Source organism: Cetorhinus maximus, chromosome 1, assembly GCF_964194155.1.
Source record: "Cetorhinus maximus chromosome 1, sCetMax3.hap1.1, whole genome shotgun sequence".
In the NCBI taxonomy this organism is placed as follows: domain Eukaryota; kingdom Metazoa; phylum Chordata; class Chondrichthyes; order Lamniformes; family Cetorhinidae; genus Cetorhinus; species Cetorhinus maximus.
This window is the reverse complement of record NC_135879.1, coordinates 149,616,575-149,640,552: the sequence shown is the minus strand read 5'-3', so window position 1 is coordinate 149,640,552 and position 23,978 is coordinate 149,616,575. Positions and strand designations below refer to the sequence as shown.

General features: G+C 46.2%; 1 protein-coding gene across 1 annotated transcript in view; it reads left to right on the top strand.

Annotated features, from left to right (window-relative positions):
• sgcz (sarcoglycan zeta) overlaps positions 1-23,978 on the top strand; it is a 615,676-nt gene that overhangs the window by 325,563 nt on the left and 266,135 nt on the right. Inside the window, exon 2 of the mRNA XM_078531663.1 lies at positions 11,979-12,080. Coding sequence (XP_078387789.1) covers positions 11,979-12,080 — 102 coding nt within the window. The remainder of the gene's footprint in view (positions 1-11,978; positions 12,081-23,978) is intronic.

Genomic DNA, 23,978 nt, shown 5'->3' with positions numbered 1-23,978 from the left:
GCTGATGATCAACATGTACATGAACACGATCAAGAACAGAGGATCAAATAAAAGTAAATGAAGATATGAAACATGAAGTTTAGAGCTACCCTGCTAAAGCCCGGAGATAACGTGCTTGTAAAACATAATGGTCATGTTGGCAAGCATACAGCCCCCTGTGACATCCAATCATTTGTTGCAACCAACACAAAAGGATCAATGGTCACTGCTAAGCACTGTTTGCAAATCATCACACAAAATGTGTCATTCATCAAAGCACTGAAAACACCATTCATAAGCGTTGAATTTGATTCTGACATTGATGAGGAACCTGAGTCAAATAAGACTATACCTGCTGTCACACGGTACCTACTCATGAACGAAAATGTCCATCAGACTTCAATTATTAAGTCAAGAAGTGAACTATTTTAGATTGGCATACAACTGGTGTATGCTGGATTGGTAATCCAGAGACCCAGGGGAATGCTCTGGGGATCTGGGTTCAAATCCCGCAACAGCAGATGGTGGAATTTGAATTCAACAAAAATCTGGAATTAAAAGCTTAATGATGACCATGAAACCATTGGCGATTGTTGTAAAAACCCATCTGGTTCACTAATGTCCTTTAGGGAAGGAAATCTGCTGTCCTTACCTGGTCTGGCCTACATGTGACTCCAGACCCACAGCAATGTGGTTGACTATTAAAAATGCCCTCTGAACAAGGGCAATTAGGGATGGGCAATAAATGCTGGCCTAGCCAGTGATGCCCACATCCCACGAATGAATGAAAAATAAATAAATATGGGGGAGACGAAGGCATAGTGGTATTGTCACTGGATTAGTAATCCAGAAACCCAGGCTAATGCTCTAGGTACCGGGGTCAAATCCCACCATGACAGATGGTAAAATGTGAATTCAATCAAAATCTGGAATTAAAAATCTAATGATGACCATTGACAATTGTCGTAAAAACCCATCTGGTTCACTAATATCCTTTAGGGAAGGAAACTTGCTGTCCTTAGCTGGTCTGGCCTACATGTGACTCAAGACCCACAGCAATGTGGTTGACTCTTAAAGCCCCCTGAAATGGCCTAGCAAGCCACTCAGTTGTATCAAATTGTTACAAAGTTTAAAAGGAATGAAACCAGACAGACAACCCAGCATAGACCTGGGCACTGGAAATGGCAAAAGCAAACTCAGCCCTGCCAACTGTGCAAAGTCCTCCTTACGAACATCTAGGGGCTTGCGCTAAACCTGGGAGACCTGTCTCACGGACTAGTCAAGCAACAGCTTGACACACTCACAGAAACATGCCTTACAGATAATGTCCCAGACACGACCATCACCATCCCTGCATGTGTCCTGTCCCACCAGCAGGACAGACCCAGCAGAGATGGCGGCACAGTGGTATAATGTCGGGAGAGTTGCCCTGTGAGTCTTCAGCAATGACTCTGGACTCCATGAAGTCTCATGGCATCAGGTCAAATATGGGCAAGGAAGCCTCCTGCTGATTACCACATACCACTTCCACTGCCAACCCCCCGCCACCCCCCGCACAAACACCACCACCACCCGATGAATCATTATGAGAGGAATTGAACATAAAAGTAAGGATGTTATGCTTCAGCTATGCAGGGCATTGGTGAGACCGCACTTCAAATAATGTGTACAGTTTAATCACCGTATTTAAAGAAGGATGTAAATACATTGGAAGCAGCTCAAAGGAGGTTTACTAGATTGATACCTGGAATGAATGGGTTGTCTTATGAGGAAAGGTTGGACAGACTGGGCTTGTTTCCACTGGAGTTTAGAAGAGTGAGGGGTGATTTGATTGAAGTATACAAGATCCTGAATGGTCTTGACAAAGCGAACGTCGAAAGGATGTTTCCTCTTGTGGGTGAGTCCAGAACTAGGGGGCACTGTTTTAAAATTAGGGATCGCCCTTTTAGGACAGAGATGAGGAGACATTTTTTCTCTCAGAGGGCTGTGTGACTTTGGAACCCTTTGCCTCAGAAGGTGATAGAGGCGGGGTCATTGAATATTTTTAAGGCAGAGGTAGATAGATTCTTGTTAGGCAAGAGAATCAATGGTTATTGGGGTTAGATGGGAATGTGGAAATCGAAACACAGGAAGATCAGCCATGATCATATTGAATGGTGGAGCAGGCTTGAGAGGCTGAATGGTCTACTATTTCTTATGATCTTATGTAGTGCCCTTCCTTGTTGAACAACACTTGGAGGAAGCACTGAGGTGGCAAGGGCACAGAATGTACCCTGGATGGGGGACTTCAATATTCATCACCTAGAGTGGCTCGGTAGCACCACTACTGACCGAGCTGGCTGAGTCCTAAATGACATAACTGCTAGACTGGGTCTGCGGCAGGTGGCGAGGGAACCAATAAGAGGGAAAACATACTTGAAGTCACCCTCACCAACCTGCCTGCAGCAGATGCATCTGTCCATTACAGCATTGGTAGGAGTGACCACCGCACAGTCCTTGTGGAGACAAAGTTCCACCTTCACATTGAGGAAACCCTCTATCATGTGTAGCACTACCACTGTGCTAAATGGGGATGATTTCAAACAGATCGAGCAACTCAAGACTGGTCATCCATGAGGCGCTGTGGGCCATCAGCAGCAGCAGAATTGCACTCAGCCACAATCCGTAACCTCATGCCTTGGCATATCCTGCACTTTACCATTATTACCAAGCCAGGGGATTAACTGTGGTTAATGAAGAGTGCAGGAGGGCATGCCAGTGGCAGCACCAGGCACACCTAAAAATGAAGTGTCAACCTGGTGAAATTGCAACACGGGGCTACTTGCATGCCAAACAGCATATGCAGCAAGTGATAGGCAGAGCCAAACTATTTCAAAACCAATGGATCAGATCAAATCTCTGCAGTCCTGCCACATCCAGTCGTGAATGGTGGTGGACAATTAAACAGTCCACTGGATGGGGAGGCTCTACAAATATCCCCATCCTCAATGATGGGTGATCACAGCAATTACTGCTGCATCAGTCTACTCTCGATCATCAGTAAAGTAATGGAAGGGGTTATCAGCAGTGCTATCAAGCAGCATTTGCTTAGCAATAACCTGCTCACTGATGCCCAGTTTGGTTTCCGTCAGGGCCACTCAGCTCCTGACCTCATTACAGCCTTGGTTCAAAAATGGTCAAAAGAGCTAACCTCCCGAGGTGAGGTGACAGTGACTGCCCTTGGCATCAAGGCCACATTTGACTGAGTGTGGCACTAAAGAGCCCTAGCAAAACTGGAGTCAATGGGAATCAGGGGGAAAGCTCTCCACTGATTGTAGTCATAGCTACCACAAAGGAAGATTGTTGTGGTTGTTGGAGGTTAGTCACATGGTCCATCTCTGACATTTCTCTTCCCTTCCTTGACCTCTCTGTCTCAATTTCTGGTGATAGACTGTCCACCAATATCCATTACAAGCCTACCGACTCCCACAGCTACCTCGACTACAGCTCCTCACACCCCGCTTCCTGTAAGGACTCCATCCCATTCTCTCAGTTCCTTCACCTCCGTCGCATCTGTTCTGATGATGTGACCTTCAAAAACAGTTCCTCTGACATGTCCTCCTTCTTCCTTAACCGAGGTTTTCCACCCACGGTCGTTGACAGGGCCCTCAACCGTGTCCGGCCCATCCCCCGCGCATCCGCCCTCACGCCTTCTCCTCCCTCCCAGAAACATGATAGGGTCCCCCTTGTCCTCACTTATCACCCCACCAGCCTCCGTATTCAAAGGATCATCCTCCGCCATTTCCGCCAACTCCAGCTTGATGCCACCGCCAAACATATCTTCCCTTCACCCCCCCCGGCGGCATTCCGTAGGGATCGTTCCCTCCGGGACACCCTGGTCCACTCCTCCATCACCCACTACTCCTCAACCCCCACCTATGGCACCTCCCCATGCCCACGCAGAAGATGCAACACCTGCCCCTTTACTTCCTCTCTCCTCACCGTCCAAGGGCCCAAACAATCCTTTCAAGTGAAGCAGCATTTCACTTGCATTTCCCCTAACTTAGTCTACTGCATTCGTTGCTCCCAATGCGGTCTCCTCTACATTGGAGAGACCAAACGCAAACTGGGCGACCGCTTTGCAGAACACCTGCAGTCTGTCCGCAAGAAAGACCCAAACCTCCCTGTCGCCTGCCATTTTAACACTCCACCCTGCTCTCTTGCCCACATGTCTGTCCTTGGCTTGCTGCATTGTTCCAGTGAAGCCCAATGCAAACTGGAGGAACAGCATCTCATCTTCCGACTAGGCACTTTACAGCCTTCCGTACTGAATATTGAATTCAACAACTTTAGATTTTGAACTCCCTCCTCCATCCCCACCCCCTTTCCGTTTCTTCCCCTTACCTTTTGTTTTTTCCAATAATTTATATAGATTTTACTTTTCCCAGCTATTTCCATTATTTTTAAATCTATAACTGTAATGCCATGTCAGTCTTTCCACCCCACCCCCACTAGAGCTGTACCTTGAGTGTCCTGCCATCCATTCTTAATTAGCACATTCTCTTAGATAATATCACCACCTTTAACACCACCTTGTTCCTTTGTCTGTAACATCTTTTGGTTATCTGCTCCTATCACTGCTTGCTTGACCCTACAACCACCCCCCTCCACAACTTCTCTCCCCGCCCCCCCACCTTAAACCAGCTTATATTTCACCCTTCTCCTAACATTGCTCAGTTCTGTTGAAAGGTCATGAGGACTTGAAACATCAACTCTTTTCTTCTCCGCTGATGCTGCCAGACCTGCTGAGTTTTTCCAGGTAATTCTGTTTTTGTTTTGGATTTCCAGCATCCGCAGTAGTTTTTTGTTTTTATTTCAATGTCCAGTAGTTAGCACTTTTAGTTTATTCTACGCATAGTCCAGACAAATGTGATCAGCTCTTGCTGGTTGAAACAAAAGCCTTTCCATGGACAATATATGCCAGTCAAATATTAGCAGATTTCACGTTGTTTAAACAATTGCCCTGCTGTTTTGAGGCAATACAGCACCTGGCTCCAACATCGATGAAAGTTTGAATATTAATAGCCTGTTCCTCGTGCCATTGTATCAGGTAATCAGTCTCTTAATAGCATTAGTCAGTGGTAGGAAATGGCATTTTCCTGGTACCATTAAGATAAAAGCAAAAAACTGCGGATGCTGGAAATCCAAAACAAAAACAAAAATACCTGGAAAAACTCAGCAGGTCTGGCAGCATCTGCAGAGAGGAACACAGTTAACGTTTCGAGTCCGTATGACTCTTCAACAGAACCAAGTAAAAATAGAAGAGAGGTGAAATATAAGCTGGTTTAAGTGGGGGGGGGGGTGGGACAAGAAGAGCTGGATAGAGGGCCAGTGATAGGTGGAGATAACCAAAAGATGTCACAGACAAAAGGACAAAGAGGTGTTGAAGGTGGTGATATTATCTATATAATATAAATATTATCTATATAATATATAGATATTATATAGGTAATATCTATATATTATATAGATATTATCTATATAATATCACCACCTTCAACACCTCTTTGTCCTTTTGTCTGCGACATCTTTTGGATATCTCCACCTATCACTGGCCCTCTTCTTGTCCGTCCCCCCACCCCCTTAAACCAGCTTATATTTCACCTCTCTTCTATTTTTACTTAGTTCTGTTGAAGGGTCATTCGGACTCGAAACGTTAACTGTGCTCCTATCCGCAGATGCTGCCAGACCTGCTGAGTTTTTCTAGGTATTTTTGTTTTTGTTTCCCTGGTCCCATTGTTCCATGACAGCAATCACAATGTCCAAACCCTATTGATGAACCACTGTCTTTTACTAAATGTCTGTATTAACCCCTTGCTGCACAGCCCTGTGCTGTGGGCTGCAGCTCGGTTTCTGTATTATGGTAAAATACACGAGGTCAAAACAAGTCCGTGGGTTTGGGTTTTGTACTCCATAAATTTCTCAGTTGGAGGAGATTCTGATCCTACACCTCCTGACTCCCCAAAGCCTGTCCACCATCTGCCTGGATGAGTGCAAGTCCAACAACACTCAAGAAGCTTGACACCATCCAGGATAAAGCAACTCCCTTGATTGACACCCCATCTGCAAACATTCACTCCACCACTGATGCACAGTGGCAGCAGTGCGTACCATCTACAAGATGCACTGCAGGACTCAACAAACCTCCTTAAACAGCACCTTCCAAACCCATGACCACTACCATCTGGAAGGACACGTGGGAACACCACCATATGGAAGCTCCCCTCCAAGCCACTCACCATCTTTACTCGGAAATATATTGCCGTCCCTTCACTGTCCCTCCCTAACAGCACTATAGGTGCACCTACACCACATGGACTGCAGCAGTTCAAGAAGGCAGTTCACCACCACCTTCTCAAGAACAATTAGGGATGGGCAATAAATGCTGACCTAGCCAGCGATGCCCACATCCCCCAAATTAATAGAAAAATGACCGAGTGTGTTGTTAAATTAATAAAAAAGCTAGAACGCGTAATCAGTTGAATGTTCAAGATAAGCTTAAGCTTATTATTTACACTTTTGGAAACAAACCATTGGAACATGATATACCTCTCATTTACTAAGAAGGGGAAGGATGGAAGAGACAGCATAATGTATCCAATTTTGTTGATGATACAAAGGTAGGTGGGAATGTAAGCTGTGAGAAGAACAGAGAGACTGCAAAAAGATATCGACAGGTTAATTGAATGGGCCACAAGGTGACTGATGGGGTATAAGCGTGAGATTATTCACTATGGTAGTAAAAATAAAAAAGCAGATTTTTTTATAAGGTGTGAAACTTTTAAATGTTGATGTTCAAAGAAACTTGGATGGACTCAGACAAAGGACAGAGGAAGTTAATTGCAAGGGAATTGGAGTTCAAGAATAAGGAAGTCTTGCTACAGTTGTACAGGATTTTGGTGAGACCATACCTGGAGTATTGTGCACAGTTTCCATATCTTTTGGCAGTTCCATTTCCATTGTCAGTCTCTATATCTAAGGAAAGATATTCTTGCATTGGACATGGTACAGCAAAGGCTCACTATTGATTCCTTAGATGAGAGGGTTGTTCTATGATGAGAGACTGAGTAAATTAGGCCTATATTCTCTGGAGCTTAGAAGAATGAAAGGTGGACTCATTGAATCAAGCAAGATTTGGAAGCGGCTTGACAGGTTAGATACTGAGAGGTTGTTTCCCTTGGCTGGGAAATGTAGAACACAGGATCACAGTCTCAGTGTAAAGGGCCGATCGTTTAGGACTGAGGCAAGGAGGATTTTTTTTTCACTCAAAGCGTTGCAAATGTTTTGAATTCTGTACCCCAGAGGGTTGTGGATGTGCCTTTATGGAATGTATTTAAGGCTGAGATAGATTTTTTTGGTCACTCAGGGAATCAAGAGATATGTGGAGCAGGCAAGGGAATGAAGTTGAGGCAGAAAATCAGTCATGATCGTATTGAATGGTAGAGCAGGCTCGAGGGTCTGTATATTCTATTATTGCGTCTATTTCCTATATTCTTATGGTATAGGAGAGATTATGTACAGAATTTTTACCTAGTGGACCTGGTCTCAGCAGCAGAGGGTGGGGTGTCCAGCAGTGGATCGGAAACCCAATAATTTGCAGAGCAGGCTTTAACGTGGCTTTTTTCTCATCCATGGCAATAGCATCCCAATTCCGGGTTTCCTGATCAATAAGAAAGTGAGGGTGTGATGCTGGCCTCCACCTGTCAATTGATAGATGTCTTTGCATCAAGTAATTTCAGGGCCCCGGAAGGGGTCAGAATGGCTCCACTGTATCCATCATTGAGGATAGAGCAAACATAAGGATTGTTGTATAATGTGAGAAGGCTATCACTCCCAGTTCTCGGATGTTTCCCTGGAGGCCATACTACTGCCTGTGAGTACCTGAGGAGATGTATTCTTCCCTGTGAATGGGAGGAAGAGGCTAGCCCCTCAAACTAAATAGACATGGTCCAAAGCAGCTGAAAAAATGAGCAGCAGGAATGCAACCCCTCGCAGCTGAATTCAGTGCTGCAAGAGGCTCAAAGATCTCCAAAGAGCAGGAAAGGTGAGGGACAGCCCACATTCAAGGGCCAACTCCCACACTCTGAATTTCCCAGCCTGGACAGCCTCCTGAGAACTCCTCAGTCTAATTCTCAATCTGAGAACTGCTGGGAACTGATGGCAGCCAAAAGGAGGAAACATGCTGCCCCCAAATTTAGCGGCACCTCCCTCTAGTGCCTACTGGATGCAGTGGAGGCCACCGCGATGTCCTCTACCCTCCCACCCTCTCTCTCCTCTTCCTCTCTCTGTCCTCATTCTGAGGACACCTCAGACTAATACACCTTGCTGGTTCACCTATTCCTCTCTATTTCTCTCTCCCTCTCTCTCTCTCTTGGCACCTCCCCATATCCTCATCTGAACAACACTGACACTCATCTGCATTTTATTCCTACATCACACCTGTCCCTCACAGTCAACTCCATAAATATTGTCATATTTTCTGCACAATTCATTTCCAAAACGTATAAGTCTCTGCTTCCTTTCCTTGCAGGAGAAGACACCACAGAACACCAAGGAGAGGCAGAGAACTAGGGTGGCTCTCCAGTAATAACCATCCTGAGTGCCTGGCCATTAGCAATGCAGGAATAGGACTATCCCATGTATCTGGCCACAGAATTACATATCTCACTGCCACATGGCACATAACAATCACTCATGTGAATTTTCTTTTTTTCTATTCATTCATAGGATGTGGGCTTCGCTTGGCTGGCTGGGCCAGGATTTATTGCCCATCTCTAGTTGCCCTTGAGAAGGTGGTGGTGAGCTACCTTCTTGAATTGCTGCAGTTCATGTGGTGTAGGTACACCCACAGTGCTGTTAGGGAGGGAGTTCCAGTATTTTGACCCAGTGACAGTGAAGGAACGGTGATATATTTCCAAATCAGGATGGGGAGTGACTTGGATGGGAACTTCCAGGTGGTGGTGTTCCCACCTACCTGCTGCCCTTGTCCCTCTAGGTGGTAGTGGTTGTAGGTTTGGAAGGTGCGTCTAAGGAGCCTTGCTGAACTCCTGCAGTGCATCTTGTAGATGGTACACCCTGCTTCTACTGTGCGTCAGTGGTGGAGGGAGTGCAAGTTTGTGGAAGGGGTGCCAATCAAGCAGGCTGCTTTGTTCTGGACGGTGTCAAGCTTCTTGTGAGAGTACACTCATCCAGGCAAGTGGGGGGTATTCCATCACACTCCTGACTTGTGCCTTATAGATGGTGGACAGGTTTTGGGGAGCCAGGAGGTGAGTTACTTGTTGCATTATTCCTAGCCTCTGACCTGCTGTTGTAGCCACAGTATTTATATGGCTAGTCCAGTTCAGTTTCTGGTCATTGTAACCCCCAGAATGTTGATAGTGGGGGATTCAGTGATGGTAATGCCATTGAATGTCAAGGGGTGCTGGTTAGATTCTCTCTTGTTTGAGATGGTCATTGCCTGGCACTTGTGTACACAAATGTTACTTGCCACTTGTCAGCCCAAGCCTGGATATTGTCCGGGTCTTGCTGCATTTGGACATGGAATGCTTCAGTATCTGAGGAATGGTGAATGGTGCTGAACATTGTGCAATCATCAGTGAACATCCCCACTTTTGACCTTATGATGGAAGGAAGGTCATTGATGAAGCAGCTGAAGATGGTTGGGCTGAGGACACTACCCTGAGGAAATCCTGCAGTGATGCCCTGGAGCTGAGATGACTGAACTCCAACAACAACAACAACCTTCCTTTACGTTAGATGTGATTCCAACCAGTGGAGAGTTTTCCCCTTGATTCGCATGGACCCCAGTTTTGCTAGGGCTCCTTGATGCCACATCCGGTCAAATGCAGCCTTGATGTCAAGAGCAGTCACTCTCACTCTCACCTCACCTCACCTTACCACTAACTGATATATGAGCATCTGCACAATGATGACTTTGAAGCCTTTCCCCTTGTCAGTTCTAATTAATACCTTTCATCTCCCACAGTCCCATCAAGTATGACACAGGAGCTAGTATGAGAGGAGGAGGAATACTCCTCAGAAAAGCTTGTGCATTCTGAGGGTGTACTGCAACATGACTCATGCACACCCTCCAACAGAACAGATAAACATACTGTGGTGGGGTCTTCAATGGACATGGCTAGGTTGCACATTGTGAGCTATACAAGTGAGCAGCAGTAGATGCTGGAGACAGGGACAGCAGTACAGAATTTCTGTCAGAGGGTGCAGGACAATCCAAGCTCTGCAAGGCTGGATGCAGATGGTGAGTCTTGAGGGTTATCCATGAAGAGGACAATTCTGGAAAGAATGGCCACCTGCATGAAGTATCAGACACTGCAGGCAACCTTGTGCATGCTGGCTCTGATAATTGGCCTGCAAGTTCAGTCTACCACTTTGAACATGATATAAGAAAACCTTGGATGTTTGGTGCTTCACCAAAGTTCGATCAAGAACTCTTCAGCTCTTGATAGCAGCAAAGTGTATATGTGTTATGGGAAGGAAAGTGGAAGTTGGGACTCTCCTCAAGGCAATGCCACTTATAATCACTTAGCCACCCACCTCACCCCTCACCCCACCCACAACCCCCATACCACCTATTCCCAAGACAGAGCCCCACATTGTGCCCCTTGCCATAATGATTAAGTCTGCCCCTGCACAGGTGAGCTGGGGATGTCACTGGCAGTACCCTTGAGGTTCCAAATGAGCACTTTACATCTCTCTTTATTGAAGAAGAAGATGCTGCCAAAGTTCTCCAAGATAGCTTTGCTGCTCCATTTCTATCCCTTGCACATCCCCGATTTTACTTGCTCCACCATTGGCAGATGAGCCCCAAAACCCAGAGAACATTGGTTTTAAGCATCTGAGCAATCAGAGCAGAGGAATGATCAGCCTCCCTTAAGCTCACTGAAACAGGAGTAGCAGCACATATAATCAGTAGGAAATGGAAGAGGGAGGCATTTTAGTTCCACAGGGAAATGCCCGGCTGTTTATAACAATGTGACTGAGCTAATGGTTTTGAAAATGTTCATGAATGATGAAGTTTATTTCAAGTCGCTATTGTGTATTCATCTCCATTGTTGCCTCTTGTCTGTCAAATGGCCTTCAGCTTGAAGAAAATAGTATGGCCAAAGTAGAAGAGGAGCAAAGGGTATGAATGAGATGGAAGAATTATTGATTTTGGGAATGATTTGCATCGGGGTTAGAATGGGGGCAGTGGGTTCAGCATTGGCGTTTGATAAGGCTTCACACAATCAGGTTATCTGAATTGCAACTGAGTCTATCACATGCTTCTCTGGCAGCTCGGTGAGCAGCTGCAGGCACCCTGGACAAATCAGTCTCCTCTTCATCTTGCCTCTCCTGTTGCTCCTCCCCTTCTTTCTCAAAGAGCAGTCATCACCTTCCTCCTCCTGCAACTCAACTCTCCTCTGCAGCTCAGTGAGCAAAAGAACCAATAGAACCGCTGGGCATTATTGTTGTCACAATTGAACTATAGACAAGCGACACAGTGACATTTTGTTGACACAATAACATATAAAAGCTGTTACATTGATGTGACATTCTTAAATTGCCTCAAAGGTTTTGTTATTGCAAAGAAAGCAGTTGTTGTGCATTACTGTCCCAATCCTTCATACTATAAATTGGGTGCTCATTTTACCAAGTAGGAAGTAATCTAATCCCTGGCAACACAATGGTTTGCAGCTACTGACCTTGTGCAGCAGACAGAAAAGTCTTTACCAAACGTGCTATGTAGTTACAACTTGTCTATAATTGTCACAAGCTAGGTTGCAGAACTACCTTTATGGGTTACTTTGACACATTGAGCAGCAGCACATTGTTGTTTTTCATCAAGGACCACCTATGAACCATTCTCATGATAGATGTTGTCATCATGTTTTTAACAGAAGAACAGTTCCGTTTTATCCTTCAAATTTTGGATAAATGTTTTCTTTCCCTGATTGCAGGATGGAATGGGAAACCTGAAAATCACAAACGAAGGAGTACGGCTGGAAGGCAAATCCGAGTTCCTTCTCCCCTTATATGTCAAAGAAGTTCACTCACGAAAGGTAAGTAAGGAACAGTCCTGGCAGTAATAAATTAAAAAATCAAATATTAAAAATAGGTGTTGAGATGAGACAAATGTAAAAAATGTTAAATGTGAAATGTGGTTCTAATATTGAGAGTTTTCTTTAATCATCTTTTGGAACAGTAAGCTTTCTAAATAATGCAACATACAGTTGACTTAATATGGATGCATGTTGCTAGGATGTAATATATTAAATTGTAGAAGTTAGCTTTGTAACCAAGTTCAAAACTATTTTAATTCCTCTTTCATTTTCTAAACCTTCAGGTTTATATTTGTGAAATGTTATGTTTCTTTCTTCCTTGACTTTTTGAATGTTTCCCACATATTACACTATACATTCACAGTCAGACTGGCATGTGCCAATATTGCACTGAATCCAGCAGCTACATGAGAATGGTCCAGATATATGGATCTTCCTTTTCAGTATCTGCTCCCAAGCTGTGAGTAGCAGCATGGCTTCTGTTCAGATTAAGAGCTTACCATGTGGGAAATTGTCAACACAAAGCCAATTTCTTACCTATCTCCCTAGGCAATTACACCCCTATGGTGTTCAGGTATTTTTGCTGATGGAAGTAAAATAATGGTTGTAGGGATATTGCCTGCACTGTTTGTTACACAGCTTATCAAGGCCCTTAATAATTGTTAACAAGTAACATAGAATTTTTTAAAATATAAAGTCAGTGTATTTTTCTTTAATCTTTCATGGGGTCGCAATATCACTGTAAGGAGAGCATTTATTGCCAATCCCTAATTGCCCTTGAACTGAGTGGCTTGCTAGGCCATTCCAGAGGACAGTTAAGAGTTAACTATGTTATTGTGAGTCTGGAGATACATGTAGACCAGAGCAGGTAAGAATGGCAGACTCCCTTCATTCATAGCCAGACAATCGGTGATAGTTTCATAGGGCGGAATCATTCGATCCAGTTGGTGGTGGGCATCATGGTGGGCAGGGAGGGAGAATTCAGCATGAGGGGCAGAACTCAGTTTCATGCCGGCGTGAAATCACAACGGGATCATCTGATGGTCTCTGCCAAGGTGAAATATGAATCCCACTGGAGGCCGCATGAACATATTTTGCATCCTGGTAATGGGATGCAAGGTAAGGCCTGACTGGAATCTTCAGCCCACGCCCAATTTACTGTCACGCCAGCGGGAAAACACGCCAGCCCAGAACATGTCTGGACAAGTGTGATGTGCAGTAGTCAGGACTTACCGTTAGAGCCTTGCCCAGATCGCAGAGAAGAAGACGCTGGAGACCCACAGCTACCGGACCCTGGAGGAACACATGCATTTCCTGCTGGGTGGATCCTAATGGACATGGATCCGCCACAAAGCAGCTCAGAGAAGGTGGGAGGTCTCCGTTGATGCTTCGGCCCTACTTCAGAACACATGACCTTGGCTATGGGCTGCTACAGATGATTGGTAAGGGACGAGAGAGGAAGATCTGGGTGTGAGTGGGAGAGGAATGTGTACCTGGGGAAGGGGGTGGGGGTGGCAGGTGAGGTTGGAAGGGGGAAGAGGGGAGGGACAAAGGTGTCAGGTAGGGTTGAGATTAGGGTGGGAAGGTGTTGGGATGGGGTGAGGTTGGGAGCAGGAAGGAGGGAATCTAGGGGGAGGAAAGAATACAGGGGGAGAAGGGAGGATGGGGGGAGGAGGTTGTAATGGGGGAAAATGCTGCAAGTGGGGAGGTAAGTGTAAGCAGATGAACTTCTAGCGTGGGGGGATGCAGGGGGAGGACTTGTGAAGCCTGTCAATGAAGCTGAAAGACATGGCACATTATTTTGTGAAAGTGAATATATATTCAGATTATAAAGTGACAAAATGTGTTCATCTGTGCAATCATTTGTGATCAGAATTTCTTAAATTTTCTAGATCTACCACTCCTTGCAGCTGCTGCCCTGACATCGGCAGCAGGGGTGGAGACAGCCTGTGCAATGGTTGGCCTTGTTACCTCTGATGACTTTGGCATGGGTTCTCTGGAGAGCTGAGTCCTTGGGGGCCCAAACTTGCTTTGGCTGTTCTCCTGTGGGCCAGCTGCTCGCTCTGCAGTGACAGAGGACGAGGTTGAGGGGGTCACAGGCCAAGGGGACTTGGAGGGAACGGACAGCCTCTGAGATTCCTGAGTGGATGACCTGGGGTGTCCAGCTGCCACTCCTCCTCCCTTCAGGTTCCCAAGGGCCCTGGCCTGACACCTTGAGGGGAAGGAGCACCTGGAGGGACGTTGAGGTGCCCTGTTTCCCTCTCGTGTTGCAACTGCAGGAACTCACTAATGCCTCCCACGATGGAGTCAGGTCTGCACACATCTCTGCATTCTGATGCACCAGGGTCTTCATCTGTGTCATGTTCCTCCGCCTTCTGCTGACTCTCCACGATGAGTTGGAAGGCCAAATCCAGAGGCTCATAATCTGACTCGGACCTCACAGCTGCCTCTTCCCCAACAGTTCTCCGAGTGCCGGGGAGCTCGGCTGAACCTGCCTCCTCCTGCTGCGGACATGTGTCCGTGCAGTGACCATCAGATTGTGAACGGGGCCTGCTGTAGATCTAGGCCCCATCGAGGTGTGTGTCTGCACTGGTGGAGGGTGTGGGTAAGTGCTGTGATGGACCTTCCAAGCTGCTTATTTCCAGCTCTTCAATGGAGGAGGAGTCCTCTTGGCTGGAGGTGAAGATGTGGATGGAGCTGAGGGACTGGCTGGGCATCTGTTGCTTGACAGAGCTCCCTGTGAACCAAAGTAGAGATAATTAGTGCATGTCAGTAGAGTCAAAAGCAGGAGAGAGAGAACTTACAGTTGCATTGAGAGAGGGATGATGTGGTGCAGGATCCTCGCCTGGGTGTTCACCACCGACCTCACCGTCGCCGCAGGCACAGCCCGCATCCTCACCAGTCAGCACGATGGCACGTTCCTCAAAGTGCGTGAGTGGCCTAATGTGGGCCACTCCCTACTGTTATGACCCAGCTTCTCCTGCATGAAAACAGATGGAGAGAATGTGAGCAGTACACATGGCACAGTGTGGAATGTTTGTGTGGTGAGTGGAGCCATGGTTAGGATGAGTACGTGAGCTCCAGATGATATGAGCCTGATGGAATGTGAAGGTGTGTGTGAGAGTTAGTGATGTTGTCCCTTGAGGTGTGAGATGCCTGTGGGTGTATGATGGGTTTGGGAGTGTGTGAGTTAAGAGTGATGAGAAGAGTGACTTACCCTGGCAGAATGGAAGAGACCATTCACATTCTTTCGGCACTTGGTGGCTGTCCTGTTTTGCAGAACTGCGGTAGAGGACTTTGTGGCAGACTTCCACTGCTACCAGTAGGCGCTCAAGGGATGGGTCGCTAATTCTGGCAGCACGTTTCCTCTCCTTGGCAGCATCAGTTCACAGCAGCTTTCCATCCCTTGAAAGGTGCTAGCTCTTTGCAGGGATGGCCTTTAAATATGGCACCCGGTTTACTGAAGGCCTGAGGTGACAGCGGGACAGGTGAGTGAGAGGCCACCCCATCAGCAACCCAGCGTATTTCCTGGGAATGCATGACGATTGAGGCGGGATTGGGACAAAACCGCATCAAAGCGCATCCTTGCAGCCAGTGGAGAAAACGTCCTTTTTCCCACCCGTTACCGCGCAGTGCAAATCAGGAACGATTCTGGCCTAGCTTTCAATTTCAGATTGCTGGATTGTTAATTCCACCTGCTGTTGTGGTGGGATTTGAACCCATGTGCCCAGGACATTAGTCTCGGCCCCTAAATTAACAGTCCAGTGTACATCACCCCTCCGCAAAATAGCTTCCTCTCTCAAGAACCTGGGATTGAAGTTTTTGCCCAGTTGATGACAGTTGGAATATGTTGACATTTGAATTACTGACAGCTATTGAAAAGGCACTCAGAAAGTGTCTTGCCGCATTTAATTTGCCATAAAAGGCAAATAAGTTGAAATTTTGAAAGCTCACATTATCCTCTGAGTTTTGTTGTTAGTTAGTAACTAAAATGTTTACATGGTCTCATAATTGAGAGAGAGAGAGAGAGAGAAAGAAAGAAAGAGAGTGAGAGAGAGACATGACTGTAAAGAGAGTGAAGTGCAGATTCAGAGGGCTGAATTTTCATCCCTAGGCGGAGCTGGGTTTGGAGACTGGCATGTCAGCAATTTTGCATTGCTGGCTGCTGATCCGATCTGCCGGCATGTTCCCGCCTCTAGCCAATTTTCTGGGAACTGCATTCTTGGGGGAAGGTTGTGGTGTTGGTGGTGATCTCTATCTGGTCATCTAGATTTTCTAGATGGCGAACGGGCCCCCCGATATGATAGTAGCCCATAGATGGAATGGTGACAGCCTCCCAGTGTCAGGCCAGGAGGACCAGAGGTGCATCTTGCAAAGCAGTGCAGCATGGATGGGCTGGTCTGCAAGGACCACAGTCACAGCTATAGGCTATCCAGTAGAAGCATTTCCCCTCTGCTATGATGCTCTGGCAGCTGTGGCCACTGTATGTTTCTTACCATTTGGAGGCCTTGAGAGGGCATCACCATCTTAAGGTGCCCTTGCAGCTTCCACATATAGTGGCAGCACCCACCTCACCTGGTAGTGGGTGGGGGGGGTAAGGGGGGTAAGCCTCCCAAGTCTCAGGCGCACCCCTTGGCCCTCCTGGCTGAGGAACATTCCACGGCTGAATCCGCTATCGACATCCTGGGGTTATCATTGACCAGAAATTGAATTGAACTAGCCATATAAACGCTGTGGCTACAAGAGCGGGTCAGATACTGGGAATTCTGCAGTAAGTAACTCACATCCTGAATCCCCATCTACCAGACACAAGCCAGGAGTGTGATGGAATACTCCCCACTTGTCTGGATAAGTGCAGCTCCAACAACACTCAAGAAGCTTGACACCATCCAGGACAAAGCAGCCCGCTTGACTGGCACCACATCCACAAACATTCACTCCCTCCACCACCGATGCACAGCAGCAGCAGTGTGTACCATCTACAAGATGCACAGCAGAAACTCACCAAGGGTCCTTAGACAGCACCTTCCAAACCCACAACCACTACCATCTAGAAGAACAAGGGCAGCAGAACAAGGAACACCACCGCCTGGAAGTTCCCCTCCAAGTCATTCACCATCCTGACTTGGAAATATATCGTCATTCCTTCACTGTCGCTAGATGAAAATCCTGGAACTACCTCCCTAACAGCACTGTGGGTGTACCTACATGACGTGGACTGCAGCGGTTCCAGAAGGCAGCTCACTACCACCTTCTCAAGGGCAACTAGGAATGGGCAATAAACGCTGGCCCAGCCAGCAAGGCCCACATCCCATGAATGAATTTCTTAAAAAACCCAGCTGCTGTCCTTAATTGAACGGGGCTCCTGGAAGTGGCTTCTTAACCGGCAGCACCTTCAAAAATCTCTTCTCTTTTGCAACGGCCAATTCCAGGTTCTTGACTCAGAATTCAGCACAGCGTCCATATTGGGATTCTGGAATTAAAATTCAGACCAATTTCAGAGACCCGATACAGGCCCAGGAACGAGTCACTAGACACTAAACATCAAATTCAATGTTTAAAGAAAGTCCCAAACAATAAATATTGCTAAACATGGAAGTATCATCCACCAAGTCACCACATCAACCGCTTCTTGCCTTCATCCATTGTTCTCTCACTGAACAATTTCACCTTAAACTCGTCTCACTTCCTCCAAATAAAAGGTGTGACTATGGGTACCCGCATGGGCCCCAGCTATGCCTGTCTCCTTATGGGGTATGTGGAACATTCCTTGTTCCAGTCCTACTCCGGCCCCCTCCCACAACTCTTTCTCCGGTACATCGATGATTACTTCGGTGCTGCTTCATGCTCTCGTCTGGACCTGGAAAAATTTATTAATTTTGCTTCCAATTTCCACCCCTCCATCATTTTCACATGGTTTATCACTGACACTTCTCTTCCCTTCCTTGACCTCTGTCTCAATTTCTGGTGATAGACTGTCCACCAAAATTCATTACAACTCTACCGACTCCTACAGCTACCTCGACTACAGCTCCTCACACCCCGCTTCCTGTAAGGACTCCATCCCATTCTCTCAGTTCCTTCGCCTCCATTGCATTTGTTCTGATGATGCCACTTTCCAAAATGTTCCTCTGACATGTCTTCCTTCTTCCTTAACCGAGGTTTTCCACCCACGTTGGTTGACAAGGCCCTCAACTGTGTCCGGCCCATCTCCCGCACATCCGCCTTCACACCTTCCTCTCCCTCCCAGAACCATGATAGGGTCCCCCTTATCCTCACTTATCACCCCACCAGCCTCCGCATTCAAAGGATCATCCTCCACCATTTCCGCCAACTCCATCATGATGCCACTACCAAAAACATCTTCCCTTCACCCCCCCAGGTGGCTTTCTGCAGGGATCATTCCCTCGGGACACCTTGGTCCACTCCTCCATCACCCCCTACACCTCAAACCCCTCCCACAGTGCCTTCCCATGCAACCGCAGAAGGTGCAACACCTGCCCCTTTACATCCCCCCTCCTCACCTTCCAAGGGCCCAAACACTCCCTTCAAGTGAAGCAGCATTTCACCTGCACTTCTCTCAATTTAGTCTACTGCATTCGTTGCTCCCAATGTGGTCTCCTCTACATTGGAGAGACCAAACGCAGACTGGGTGACCGTTTTGCGGAACACCTTCGGTCTGTCTGCAAGCATGACCCAGACCTCCCTGTCGCTTGCCATTTCAACACTCCACCCTGCTCTCATGCCCACATGTCCATCTTTGGCCTGCTGCAATGTTCCAGTGAAGCTCAAGGCAAACTGGAGGGACAGCACCTCATCTTCCGACTAGGCACTCTACAGCCTTCCGGACTTAATACTGAGTTCAACAATTTCAGATCATGAACTCTCTCCTCCATCCCCACCCCATTTCCGATCCCCCTTTTTCCAATAATTTATAATTTTTTTTTTACAACTATTTTTTCTCTTCCCTCCTATTTTTAAATTGATTTCGATCTATTGTTTCATCTCCACCTTTTAGCCTATTTCGATCCCTTCCCCCCACCCCACCCGCACAAGGGCCATCTACCACTAGCTTTCTTCCCTTAATGTCCCCATTAGCGCATCTTTTAGATAATATCACTACCGTCAGCATCCCTTTGTCCTTTTGTCTATGGCATCTTTGGCAGTCTCTTCTTGGCCTCCACCTATCACTGGCCCCCTATCGAGCTCTCCTGTCCCACCCCCTTCTACCAGCTTATCTTTCATCTCATTTCTATATGTCTTAGTTCTGATGAAGAGTCATATAGACTCGAAACGTCAATTGTATACCTCTCCGCACACGCTGTCAGACCTGCTGAGTTTTTCCAGGTATTTTTGTTTTTGTTCTGAATAACTTCACACTTCCCCACATTCCATTCCATCTGCCATCTTTTTGCCCACTCACTTCACCTGTCTATATCTTTTTGCAGCCTCTCTGTGTCCTCCCCACAGCTTACCTTTCCACCTAACTTGGTATCATGAGCAAACTTATATACATTACTTTCTGTCTCTTCATCTAAGTCATTAATATAGATTGTAAATAGCTGAGGCCCCAGCACTGATCTGTTCAGCGCCCCACAATTCCCAACCTGCACCTTGAACAAGCCCTGTTTATGCCCACTCTCTGCTTTCTATCCATTAACCAATCCTCTATCCATGCTGAAATTTTACCCCCAACTGCTTATAAGGCCTTACCTTGCCTATTAACCTTTTGTGTGGCATCTTATCAAGTGCCTTTTGGAAACCCAGGAGCAGAAATTTGCCTTCGCCAGGCGGATTCGACGGGAGTGAGTGGGAGCACTGGGGGAGCCGAATGCTGTCCATGATCGGGCTGCGACTGCAGTTTCATGCTGGTGGACGAATTAAGGTTCGCCCAGCGTGAAAAGCACGCTGTAGTGCTCAGCACTGCCTGTGTGGGGTGGGAGGAGAGCAAGTGTGAACTCCCATGCATGTATGTGAGTGCACGCAATGAAAGCTCCCTGAGGCATAGAGCTGTCTCAGGGAGGTGAAGATTTAAAAAATTAACATTTTGAAATGTTAACTCTCATGTCACATGAGCAGGGACATGTTATGAATGAAATTTAAATGTTTTTATTTTATTTTTATTTGCCGTTGGAAACCTCATCCTGCCTGTGGATGAGGTTTCCTAAAAAATCCAAAGGCTACTTGGCCTTTTCGACTGCCCGCCAACCGTAAAGTTGGATGGGCAGCGAAAAATTGAACTTAATTATTACTTTAATGGCCTTAATGGGCCTTTTAATTGTCAGCGGGTGCGCTGCCAACTCCCGTGTGCACCCGCCAACCGAAATATCGCGCGAGTGCATGATGATGTCGGGACGCTCGCCCGGTGGCATCGCATGTCATTTTACACTCATTTGGGTCTGGTACGTGCCCGCCTAACGAGCCAAAAATTCTGACCCAGGTATACTTGCATCTACTGGTTCCTCTTTATCTACCCTACTAGTTCCTCCTCCTCCATTAGATCCCATGCCCTAAGAGGGCATTGGTAACCATGGACTTCTATTGGATTTGTCCATAATTATGCTTGGCAAAGTGCTGTGGTGGTTTGTTGTTGCCTTCTGCAGAATGGCTGACTGGGAAACTCGCCCGCTCATCATCAGGTGTATTGGAAGGATTTACAGGCTGATAATCAATCTGTTTGGCCACATTATGAACATACCTTCTGTGGTTATCAAGTCCTGGAGTGGGACTCAAACCTAGTGCTTCTGGCCCAGAGGTAGGAATGCCCACTACTTCACCACAGGCCCTCCACACTACTAGTTACATCCTCAAAAAACTCTAATAAATTTATCAAACAGGCTTTCCCTTTAGTAAAACCATGTTGACTTGTTCTAATCATGGTACGCTTGTCTAAATGCATTGTTAAGAATTCCTTAGTAATAGATTCTAGCATTTTTCCAACAACTTACGTTAGGCTAACTGGCCTGTAATTCATTGCTTTCTCTCTACCTCCTTTTTAAAAAAGCGGTGTAACATTTGCCAAGTTCCAATCTAATGGGACTGTCCGCAAATCTAAAGAATTTTGGAAAATCATAGCCAGCACATCCACTATCTCTGCAGCTATCTCTTTTAGAACCCTAGGGTGCCGGCCATCAGGTTCTGGGATTTGTTGGATTTTAGTCCCTTAAGTTTCCCCAATACTTTTTTCTGCTGATATTAATTTCCTTGGTTTCCACACCCTTTTTAGCCCTGAGGGTATCAACTATTTCTAGTATGAAACTCGTGGCTTTTACTGTGAAGATAGACACAAAATATTTGTTCAATGTCTCTGCCATTTCCTCATTCGCTATGATTATTTCCCTTGTCCCTGTTTCATAGGGACCAACATTTGCTTTAGCTACTCTTTTCCTTTTCATATATTTATAAAAGCTCCTACAACCTGTTTTTATGGCCAGAATCTTTGGGTTGGAATTGGGGGGGAGGGGCCCACTTGCCGACACGTAAAATGACGCGGGGTGATGTTGGCCATGCTTCCCGACATCACTGCGCGTCATTCTGATCCTCAATTTGGCGGGCACGCAGCGGAGTCAGCTGCGCACCCACCAGACTGTCAAATGCCTATTAAAGCCATTTAAAAACTAATTAAACTGATTAACTGAGCTGCCTGTCCAACCTTAAGGTAGGCAGGCAGGCGAAGAGTCCAGGCGGTCTTTGCATTTATCATGAAACCTCATCCATGGGTAGGATGAGTTTTCATGAAAGTTTTTAAACTTCAGTAAAAATTTTTAATAAAATTCAAAGACATGTCCCAGCTCATGTGACACTGTGACATGAGGGGACATGTCTTAAAATTTTTCTCTTTCTTTATTTAAATTTTTAAAAATCAAACTAATCTCCCTGAGGCACAGAGCTGCCTCAGGGAGATTCCTGCGTTCTTTCGCACGCATGCGTGAGAGAGCGCAGGCCCAGACTCAGGCAAGCCCCTCCCCACCCGCACAGGGAGCGCTCAGTGCTTCCAGGTGTGCGTCACACTGGGTGGACCTTAATTGACCCACCCACATAAAATGGCGCATGCAGCCGATCGCAGGCGGCGATCGGCTACGCGCTCGCCCACGCCCGCTCCCGCCCAGCTCCCCCAATGGAGAGAAAATTCTCCCCAATATTTCTAGCTAATTTACTCCCATATTCCATTTCTTCCCTTTTTGGTGGCCTTTTGATGGCTTCTAAAACACTCTCAGACTTTTTTTGCAACATTGTAAGCCTCTTCTTTCAATCTAATACTATCTGTAACTTCTTGAGTGTGCCACAGATGGGTCTTTCTTGCTGACTTTTTGTTTTTCAGTGGAATGTATTTTTGTTGATAATTTTGAATTGTTTCTTTAAATGTTTCCCACTGTTCATTTACTTTTATAGCTTCCAGCCTATTTCCACAGCTAACCTTAGCCAGTTTTCCCCTCATACCGATAAACTTCTCTCTATCTTGCAGGAGAAGGTGGCAGATAATAAGAGGCAGCAGGGCAGAATTGGAGGAGGACAAACCCACCTCCATAGAGGAGACAATGCTCACCATGATGGGAAGGGCATAGCTGAGGCTATGGTCAGTACCTGGGCTGGAGTGATGAATGCTGAGGGTATCTGGATGCCAAATCTTCCTTCTCTCATCTCACTTCTCCCTCTTCCCACAATCTCTTCTTACTAACAAGCTGAGGATATAGTAAGCATGTACTTTTGTTTCGTGTTCTGCTCTCACCACAAGTCAACATTTGTCCCTTTTTCATTTCAAATTCCCAAGACTGGGAACCTGCCCAATCAGTGGAGGAAGAGGGAGAAAGAAGTGAAGATGTAGAGACACCATTGCTCAATCTTACAATCACAGCCACTAGCTCAGAGACTGACACTGCACATACCGTAAAGGGTAGGATACAGGAGCCATCTGAATGTGGTGAAACACTGGGCATGAGTGGGCAGGGGCCAGTTTGGCAGAAGGCGAAATTTTGTTTATATCTCCAGCAGGGAGCAGTCAGATACATGAAAGTTAAGAGCCACGATCACCTTGACAGCCACTGTCTGTGCTAAGATAAAAGCAAAATACTGCAGAAGCTGGAAATTTGAAACAATAACTGAAAATGCTGGAAAAACTCAGCAGGTCTAACAGCATCTGTGGAGAGTAAAAAAAACAGTTAACATTTCAAGTCCGTATGACTCTTCTTCAGAGCAGCATTTTTTGTTTTTGTTACAGACTATGCTGACCTTGCTCTAATTTGAGAATACAGCTGCAGTATTTTGCCGTGTTTCAATAATGATATAAAGGCACCAATCACTCATAAGGAATTGTATAAACATGTTGAAGAATTATTTATTTAAACTATGCACATGAGAACAGATATACCTGGGCATAAAGCTTGCAGACATCACAGCTGTGCGCTATTCTGCTCACAGGCAAAAGTGAAGCTGAGACTGGATCACATGACACACTTCCTCTCTCGTGATGGCATGCTGTTATCCCTTAAAGACATATTGCAACACAGTTGGCAGATTTTGATCATGGGCTCAGTTGTGAAGATAGGCATCTGAAGCATTGGTTCTGACTGAAGTTCAAGTAAGAGAACAGTTTCCTAGAGACCAACTGCAGATATGGCCTCCTGCTGAGACCCCTTATCTCCCTCCTCCACCTCCCTCTCCAACAGTTTGCCCTGTGTTTTGCGACTTCTTTTCATTCTCCCAGTCATGCTCTATTCCCACAGAAAGCCTACTAGGTCATCCGTGTATAGAAGCAGCTTGTCAGAAGAAAAGCTTTTAAATCAATAAAAAGATAATTTCGCACCAGCCAGAATACTTCCTGTATGCTATTAAAACTTTAGCTAAGCATAGAAAAGATCTAAAAAGGCATAAAATTGATCTAGCAACCAGAATAAGTGA